The following is a 10,285-nucleotide window of genomic DNA, read 5'->3' as shown; positions in this document are numbered from 1 at the left end:
ATGATCGATGGATCAAATTCTACTCCTACCCGACTGAGTGGTGTGATCACTATAGACAGTGTGGTCCAAATACCAACTGTGACCCAGACAAGCAGTTGGCTTGCACGTGCCTACCTGGGTTCGAATCCAAATCACCTCGTTTGAGTGTTGGTGGGGGTGGGTGCATTAGGAAAGCGGGAGCATCCACATGTCAAAATGGAGAAGGGTTCATGAAGGTAGCGCGTGTAAAAATACCGGACTCATCTATGGCACATATGAGCATGAGTATGAGTTTGAAAGAGTGCAAACAAAAGTGCTTGATGGATTGTTCTTGCACAGCTTTCACAAACACGAGTGCGGATGAGCAAGGAGGTGGGGTCGGGTGTGTGATATGGCATGGGGACTTGATGGACACGAGGACTTTCTCCAATGCTGGTCAAGATTTATATGTTCGAGTCGACTCAACTTCTTTAGGTATGTTTTTTATGTTTATAATACTACAGTAGCTAGAGCTAAATGTGATCATTTGAACAAACATATAAAAATAGTGAATTCGAAGTATTTAACATTTAGGCTTGCTCATGTAAGGGTTAATTTTAAGGGAATGTGAGAGACAAGTGGATTTCAACCACGTGTATTAAATTTAAATACTGAAATTACAATAACTTAAAACTTGTATTTACCCTCAACCGTCAAATGCACTTGTACCTCACATTCTCTCAAAAATTGTTCCTTATGTGAGTAGCACTAACTTAACAATCCATACTCAATTTAATTGTGGTAATATCATAATTCTTCAAAAATTTATATGGACTACATACTTAGGATATGAGGGGTCATTTTACTTACACTACCTTTATACTCGTGTAATGCATGTGCGATTGACGGTCTTAAAAAAAAAAATTGTATTTATGCTTTTTATCCGTTTTTTGTTTTATTAGAATAACTATTAATATGCTTTGATTATGAGTTTCAATTTTCTACACTAAAGGGTATTTTGGGCAATCCATATTTGGAGAAGTCTGAGCACTTCCGTTTATATTATAGAACTATAGATAGCAGTCCTGCTCAACTGTTCATTTGATTTCCATGCTCAGTAGTGATGAAAACTAGTAAGGCAGTTCAAGTTCTTATTATTTTCCATTCTTGGATTTACATCAAACGTCAGTTGGGTAGTTGTACACAACTGAGTACCAATTAATTGACCACCAAAGCATGACTTAGATAGATAGATAGATAGATATATAAAAAAAAAAACTTGCAGGCCTAACATCAACAACATCAACCTAAAAAGTAAACAAGACCCAACAAGGAACCTAGCCAACTCTATCCTCCAACAGCCGTTATCACCAACATCCAAGCTGCCATCAAAACCATTGCGACCATTATTGTTATGTCCCTCTCTACCTCTAAACTCTAAAATTTCAATAATTTCCTAATCTTCAAGTCTTTCAATTTTTTTTTCCAGTACTTTGGATTTTGGGTGTTTACTTATTTCATACCTTTGTAGCTCAATATGCAAAGTCAGGTGGTTCTCTTAGCAAGAAGGCAAGGCTGGCAATTTCACTTGGATCTGCTGTTATAGTTTTTTTTCTCTTGCTTACTCTTTATTGGTTGGTAAGGATGAAGATGAAAGGTAAATAAACTTGATCTTGCCTTCTATTCATTTATCAACATTTTTCACCTCACTTGTTATGTAAACTCCCCTGTTTTGCATTATGAAACATCATTTCTTAAGGCTAACTAAGCTTGACTATATCAAGATATGAGTATGAAAAGAAGCTTATAAAAAATTATTTTATTGTGTTTGATAATAGGCAAGCGTAGGCAAAATAAATATTCATTTAAGCTTACTGGCGGATCAACCTACTTCGAAGAAGCTATTGGTGGATTAGCTCTTGATGATAGTAGAATAAACTCAGAGTTACTATTATTTCATCTAAACACACTAGCAACCGCCACAAACAATTTCTCCATTGAAAACAAGCTTGGAGAAGGAGGTTTTGGCTCTGTTTATAAGGTAGCTCCCCTTGCATAATGTATGAAATCAAAATAAAAAAAGAAAAAAAATTTGGTTCATGTGTCGCGTTAGCTACTCTCTTTGATTTCTGAAATTCAATTTCAGGGGATACTTTACGATGGAAAGGAAATAGCCGTAAAAAGACTATCCAAGTTTTCTGGCCAAGGAATTGAAGAGTTTAAGAATGAAATTCTTCTGATTGCAAAACTCCAACACAGAAACCTTGTCAAGATTTTAGGTTGCTGTGTTGAAGATGAAGAGAAGATTCTAATCTATGAATACTTGCCAAACAAAAGTTTGGACTCTTTCATCTTTAGTAAGTCTTTACTTTTCTTTGTTATGTATATCTGCAATTGTTATTTGTATCTTCAAGCAAGCAAGAGTAATTAGTTACTCTATCCAGATGAAACAAGGAGAGCACTTTTAAGTTGGACAAGACGCTTCGTGATTATCTTTGGGATTGCTAGAGGGTTATTATATCTTCATGAAGATTCGAGACTAAGAATTATCCATAGAGACCTAAAAGCTAGCAATGTTCTATTGGATAATTCTTTGAACCCAAAGATTGCAGATTTTGGTATGGCTAGAATATTTAGAGGGGAGCAAACTGAAGCAAATACCAATCGTGTGGTTGGAACATAGTAAGTTTCCCCTAAAATTAGAAAATTTCAGAATAACTTTTTGGTCTATGTGTTATCACTCTTAACAAACACTAAAGAAGTACAACTAGCTTGTGGCAAGTGTACCCAATATAAATGTTATTGAATGAAGCTTAACATTCGATTTTTGTTTTCTACAGTGGTTATATGTCACCAGAATATGCAATGGAAGGACTGTTTTCAATTAAGTCTGATGTATATAGTTTTGGAGTTTTATTGCTAGAAATCATTACTGGCAAAAAGAATGCTGGTTCCCATAAGGGGTATCCATATTCAAATTTGATTGGACATGTAAGCATGCACGTCTGTCTATTTGCAAACAATGACTATCATAATATACACCCTACTTAATTATATTGCTAACTTGATAATGACCAAACTATTTTCAGGTTTGGGAGTTATGGAAAGAAGGCAGAGTCATGGAAATCATTGATTCATCTATAGGTGAATCTTACCTTGTTAGTGAAATTATAAGGTGCATTCAAATCGCACTCCTGTGTGTGCAAGAATTGGCAACTGACCGGCCAACCATGTTGGCAGTTGTTTCCATGTTAGGTAATGATGCAGCTCTTCCTTCACCAAGACAACCCGCATTTTTACTGAAGAGAATGAGTCCTAGTAGAGACCCATCAAGCAACAAAGGAGCTAGTTCAGTGAATGATGTCACATGTACAATTGTAGAAGCTCGCTAAAGGCTTATTGTATGTCTAGTTGCAATGATAATCTAATTGAGCAACATACGAAAGATTCTATTATCTTCCAATTGGAGGGTGTTATCTTGAAGCATTTAGAGATAAAGATGATCTCTATACAAATGAGTTTTGATTGTTAGTTTCTACCCCATTGCACCCTAATATATTTATATAGATACCTATAGTATAACTATGTCACCAAGAATAAGTAACACCCTTTTAGTACACGAGCCGAGGTGCGACCCGATCATGACATGGATCTCGTAGACCGATATCCAAGTTACCCTGTGGTGGATGAAGGTGGCCAAGACCAATATCCAAGATGCTTCATAACATGCATTTCTAGACTAGAATATATAGCTCTCTTGCATTGGAAAATAAGTTAATGGAGGAGACACTACTACAAAGATCGAATCAGACAACACCTCTCAGATGACGCTATGCAGTTATCTATCGTGTGATTGAATTTTTTTTTCAGACATCATTTTTGTAGGAGCAGTCGTCTGATAGGGACTTAGGAATTAGTTCAGAAGACATTTAAGATAAAAACTGTTGTGTGACGCTCAAAAAATTGAGCGCCAAGTTTCCCACCATGTAAGTGGTGCTAAACCCCATATGAAATCCCAAATTTTGTCCAACATGTATTGATCGTACGACGAGAAATAATATAACTGTGGTCTAATCAAAAGTTTGACAGAAAGGAGGAAGATTTCCCACCACCATTTTTCTCTAACTCCCCAAAAGGGGATGTCATATTGATAAGAGACAAACCACAAATTTAAAACTGATGCATTCATACCACATTGTTATGAATTTCTGTTGTGTGTGTCTCTGTCCAAATTAATAGGGCAATGTCCAAATGGGCTTGAAACCCTACACTTGAACAATAAAATAATAAAACAGATCGACCCAAAGCCTCACTCTCGACACAAACCCTCACTCCTCACTCCCTACAGCGCCTCTGTTCCTACACAAACACAAAACCAAAACCTCATCCTCTCTCTCTCTCTCTCTAAACTCAGAGAGGCCGCAAAGTTGTTTCATACAGCTCACTCTGACTCACTCAAATCTCAGGTTCTCTCCCACAGTAATTCTGAAAATGGCGACGAATATCGGCATGATGGACGGGGCTTACTTCGTCGGTAGATCTGAGATCTTGGCTTGGATCAACTCCACTTAATCTCCAACTCCATCAAAACAAAGTCAAAGAGGTTTGTTTTTTTCCCCAAATTCAAACCATAACCTTTTCAAATTGCGATTGTGATTTTCGTAATTCAATTTTAGTCATTTATAGCTCCGATTTGTGTGTTTCAGGCATGTTCCAGCGCGGTTCACTGCATTCTCACCCACTTTCACAATGGTCACCGTCTTCTTGAAGCGGCTGAAATACCCTCACAATTTAACCCTGCAAAATGTAGTTGTCAGTATAGGATAAGCAGGGATCGTTCAGTCCGGGGATTGTAGGGTACACCTACACAAAAGGGTCAATTAACAAATAAAAGAATAAAATGGGGGGTTTTCAAATTTGGTTCCTAATCTACTTAAAATAAAAACAAAACAAATAAACTATATGCAATGATAGACTTCCCTAACCTAGACCAATACCACTCGAAAATTACTAAGTGTAAAAACAGAAAATCCATTTCAACATGCTACAAAAATGTGCCCATCTTAAATGCCTAGATAAGAGTCCAAATGAAAAGCCTCAGCCAATCAATCCATTTATCTAATTCGTTCTAATGTAGGCTTGGATCGGAAAAGTCCTTACCAAGCCTAATACTACTAATTTTCGAAAACACTCAGCGTAATTCTCTTAACTAGTAGTATTATCTAACCCTCGAATTAACTCACACATGCAAATTAACCATTACACATAGAATTTAACATGTAATTTCCAGAATCATTTAACCATTGAACATAGTTTTTACCACTTTTTAGAACTAATTACTACTTGTTTAACTCAGTGTCTTAACAAATAACAATTACTCTTAGCAAATTAAGCAAACACACAAGAACTCTCACCGTTATTCTAGCATGCAAACTTATTAACCTAACTCTGAAAATTACCTAAACACGTAAAAGGGCACAAGATTGTAATATGCATCATAAAAGATTCTTGAAATTAACTCAATAATAAACTGAAAATCTCAAAAATATTAATAAAAATATTCTGAAAAAGTCATGTCTCCAATTACACAACTCGCAAATCCAAACACACAAAACCAAAACAAAAATTGTAAATAGAGTCACAGTTACACTTTGAAGCTTTCCTCAGCGGCTTAGCAACACGGTGATGAACTTGTCTCTGCTATGGTGGTGGAGCATCCTTGACTCAGTGCCTAAGAGCTTTGTGGATTGATGGATGGATGGTGATCACGGTCTTGTAGGAGATGGAGGTTTTAGGAGTGAATTGGGCAGTCTTGGAATGGTTTTTGGCCAGGAAGTGATCGGCCAGGAAATGATCTTGGCTGGGAAGTGATGATAATTCTGTTCTGGACGTTGCCTATTTATAGGGGAGCATTGATTGGCTTTTGTCAATCATACCCTTCATCATTGGATGGATGGGATTGCATCATAATTCCTTTAATTTTCCAACTGAAACATCTCCTTTATGGCCTTAACTCCTCTCATAATGTGGCAATTCCCTTAATTTCCAAGCTGAAACGTCTTTCTCTTATTTATTTTCCAGTTCAAACATCTTTCTCTTTTATTCCTCAACTGAAAACGTCTTTCTCCTTTATTCCCCAACTGAAAACGTCTTTCTCCTTTATTTCCCTTCTTCATTGCTTGGTCAAATCTCTTAAAGGCTTTATTTTATGACTCCATCATTGCTATTTTCAAGAGTTCCACCAGGCAATGTTTCCTACAACAAGCAGGAGAATATCAGAATTTTCTAGAGAAAATAAAGGGAATTAAAATGTAAAGACCGCAAAAACAGTCGACAGTGAGGAATCCTGATCTAGCTAGGATTTTTCATGAATTTTAATTTTTCCGCCTATTTCACTCCAAACACTCAACAAGACTCTCAAAATGACTTAATGACTCAAAACACTAAACTAAGGGAGAAATAAGGCTAAAATGGGGCACATATTCAATAATATCGTCATACTTTTTGCTCCTATTACTTCTTCTTCTTCTCCTCATATACCTAAGATTTTCATTTCTCTTTCTCGCTATTCTCATAAAGTAACTAGTCTATGATTTTGCAGGCAGATTTTACTGAAGAACTGGAACACCTTTTCAATTACAGCCGTGTAAAGCCTCTCAATGTCATCTCCCTCGATGACGACGACAATGATGAGCTCTTTTCGATAACTGGAATCTTTATGAATTCAATCAAGGGTTGAATTGTCTCCAAGTTCGGTATTTTGAAGCGTTCAATGTTTCTATTGCAGAGGACGAGGCGTCGGCTTCTCATCCGAGCAAGAAGAGGAAGAAGCTAGGCTTCGAATTTAGTAGTAAGTAGCTATTATCCACTATCGGATGTTCCGGTTTTACATATGGTTTTCAATTTGTTGATATCTTTTTCTTGATTAATTGGGGATTAGTTTGAAAAGGTTGATATCAGTGTGAAGGTTACAGTTATTGAGGAAGACGACTAGGACTGGTTGCTTCCTCTGCTGGCCGAAAGTTACTAAGAAGTTGGGTGATGATTCCATCTTAAAGGCCTTGAGGTATTTTCATAATTGATTTTTTTTTTTTTTACTGAAAATTGTTAGTTGGATTCTGGTGCTTGAATGACACATAGCTGGACTTTGCGGTTTCTGCGATTATTGGGAACATTTTCTCTACGATCTTCACCTTCTTCTTTGCTTTGGGTGAGTTTTTATGGTCTCTCTGTTTGTCTCATTTTTCTTTTTTGGGAAGCGCGTATACTCCTGGTTTGTTTTGTTCTGATTGTTCATTGTCTTTCTCTTTATTAAAGTTTTTGTCTTTCTTGGCTGATGGTTAATGGATGTTATTCGTTGATCTGGTTCTGTGTTGATGACATGGGTTTTGCAATGAATTGGATTTGGGTTCTTGAATCATTGATATCTGCACCCAATATCAATTGGGTCGCCCTTGCTTTAGAAGAGGAATTCAATTTCATGCATTGGAATTTGTAGTTTCTCATAAAGAAATGAAATTTCGTTTGGATGCATATGCCATTGTCTTGTTAAATTCTAGCTTTGATTAGAGTGTAAACCTTTCTCTTATAAGCAAAGGGGTTTTGGGAATTCTTGGCCTTTATGTTCTACCAAAATTTGGAATTTTAAATCATTGGAAGATGAACACTTTTTCACAATTACGAAATTTTTGGTGTTGCTCATATTCTAACCGAAGGAAATGACATTTTTGTGTGCAGTGGGCACCTTGTTGGGATCTCTAACTGGAGCTTTGATAGGACAAGAAACCGAGAGCGGATTTGTTTGGGGTGCTGCTATTGGAGCAATCTCAAGAGGTGCTTTCTCCATTGAAGTGTTTGAATCTTCCCTTATTCTATGGCAATCAGATGAATCCAGAATTGGTTGTCTTCTCTACTTGGTGAGCAATTAAGCTTTGGTCCCCATCATTTATACTGTTAGGTACTACCTGCAAATGTTAGCTCTTTTAGCAGAAATGTCATCTTAGAGTCCTAATTCATGTTTTGCCGTATATTATGTAGATTGATGTCATTGCGAGTCTCCTAAGTGGTAGATTAGTATGCGAGCGAATTGGTCCAGCCATGTTTGAGTGCAGTGCAAAGTCAGGTAATTTTATACTAGATATTTTTGGGGTGCTTAAAATATTGGACTATTGAAGGCTCAATTGCCTGTATTTTGATTGGATTCCACACTGTATGGCTGTTGACATTGCATATGTTCCTTTTATTAGCATGCATTTAATACGGATTCTGTTGATAATTTTTTTACTTGGCATAGCATGAGTATTTGTTACTGAACATGATTCCTTTGTTTATTACCCAGGCTATTGAATTAGAAAGCGAAGAATTAGAGCTGGATCTTTCAAGTTTGGGTGCTGTAAATACCATGTTTGTTGCCCTTTTTAGGCTTTGGCTTATTTACTAATTTAATCTTCCAAGTTTTAGTCTTTCAGCTGTAAGTGTGAAAACTATCAGCTGTGGCTTATTTTTTGCCAGTAAACAGAGATAATGCTAACTATTTAGTTTATCACCTCATGATGCCAATTGAGGAACATGTAGTGTTTTGTTTTGTTTTGTTTTTTTTCCAGTATCAAATGTGACGAACTTATTTTCCTGAATAGACTAAATACTCGTTACTCCTCATACTTTTGCATGAAAAACAGTTTAGTCCAAAATTTTAAAATTAAACAGTTTAGTCCTTATTATTTCTAATTCTCACACAAAAGGTCCTAAAATGACTATTATACCCCTCACTTTTTATTTGTATTTTTTTCTCTCTTTTTATTTTTTATTTTTTCTGCCTCTCTCTCTCTCTCTCTACACACACACATACACAATATATATATATATATATATGGAGGCAAAGAGAGAGAGAGAGAGAGAGAGGTATAATAGTCATTTTAGGACATGTTGTGTGAGAATTAGAAAGAATAAGGACTAAACTGTTTAATTTAAAAAATTTGGACTAAACTGTTTTTCATGCAAAAGTATGAGGAGTAACGAGTATTTAATCCTTCATGAATTATTGTTACTTGGGAGGTTGGTGTAGATACATTCCCTGAATTTTCTAAACTTTGCCATGTAGGTTAGAGGCTATGAGAATGTAAATTTTGTCATCTGGTCCAATCTTTTCATACGTGGTCTGTTATATTTTCATACTTTACATCCAATCTTTGTCATCTGGTCCATAATTATTGAACTTACTGTAGGCAAACCTGAGGGCTTGGCCTTACTGTAGATATTATTTACCACTGCAATCTGATTCTCAAGTATTCATAAGGAACTAACAGGACCTGGGTTCGTTTACACTTTACATAGTCACCATAATTTTACTTTACTTTGTACTTTTTATTTATGTTAAAGTAGCCTCTGATTGCTAACTAGTCTAGTCCATTCTTGTATTTCAGTATAATGCGCAGTTTAAAGTTTTTTGAACCATTACAGTACAAGTTTAATGTTTGTGAGGCAGTCTTATTGTGGGAGCAGGTGTGGATGTTTTTGGTGACAATATATCATCGCATTTCACATTATTGTCTTTTTCAGTAAAAGAATACATGAATTAATGCAATGAAGCTAGGATCAAATGGTGGTGGAATCTAGTCCAACTACACAAATTGGGTAGCCGTAGTCCGAACATTGGGCGGGCGGTAGTTTTAGAGACATTCTTTAGTACATGCATGTTTGGCATTTGTTACTTGTCAATGTATTTCACTATGGGATTGTAGTTAGTCAAACGAGTATCCATTTGTCTTTGTTGGGGGATCTTATTATATCATTAATTAAGGAAGCAATGTATAAAGAATAAGCATAACTAGAATGTTAGTAGCTTACAATGCATTTCAATTCTCGAAAGAATTCATCAGACCTATGATAATTGCTATACCATGGAGTAGTGGTTATCATTGCTCAATCTTGAGTTTGATAAATTCTCTATCATCACTCAGTTTTTATATTAAACTTTCTTGTTGGGAAATAATGTTCTCAGTTGTGCCTTGTTTATGTAAAATTCCATTACAGCTTCTGCATGAGTGGAAAAAGGGTTCCTATGGATAACTGTCTTATAAAACCTTTGTTGTCGTCTTGAGTATGATGAAGATAGAAGATTTCATGGTATATAATTGTATTATTAGTGACCAAAGTTGAATTTGTATGCTAGTCATTGCCTTTTGCTTTGATATCTAGTCTTTTTGGCAGAAGAAGGATACCTGTTCGAATGTGAATCTTTAATCAGGTCCTACTTTATATTGAAACCTTATAGTGGCTATATCAATGTTTAAAGGGGAACGCAACAAGAAAGGAGGGAGCTCTGTTC

General features: G+C 36.0%; 1 protein-coding gene and 1 pseudogene across 1 annotated transcript; both read left to right on the top strand.

Moving 5' to 3' along the window:
- The first annotated feature begins 230 nt into the window (after positions 1 to 230).
- Positions 231 to 3,350, top strand: LOC112203611 (G-type lectin S-receptor-like serine/threonine-protein kinase At1g11410). Its single transcript, XM_040507302.1, has 7 exons — positions 231 to 453; positions 1,490 to 1,615; positions 1,797 to 1,999; positions 2,105 to 2,315; positions 2,403 to 2,640; positions 2,799 to 2,949; positions 3,048 to 3,350. The coding sequence occupies exons 1-7, from the start codon at positions 246 to 248 to the stop codon at positions 3,348 to 3,350; spliced, it is 1,440 nt and encodes a 479-aa protein (XP_040363236.1). The 5' UTR covers positions 231 to 245.
- Positions 3,351 to 4,449: 1,099 nt separating this feature from the next.
- On the top strand, positions 4,450 to 8,398 carry LOC112203610 (annotated as a pseudogene).
- Positions 8,399 to 10,285: the final 1,887 nt, after the last annotated feature.

Source organism: Rosa chinensis, chromosome 5 (assembly GCF_002994745.2).
Source record: "Rosa chinensis cultivar Old Blush chromosome 5, RchiOBHm-V2, whole genome shotgun sequence".
NCBI lineage: Eukaryota > Viridiplantae > Streptophyta > Magnoliopsida > Rosales > Rosaceae > Rosa > Rosa chinensis.
The sequence above is the reverse complement of the archived record's forward strand: the minus strand, read 5'-3'. Positions and strand labels throughout refer to the sequence as shown.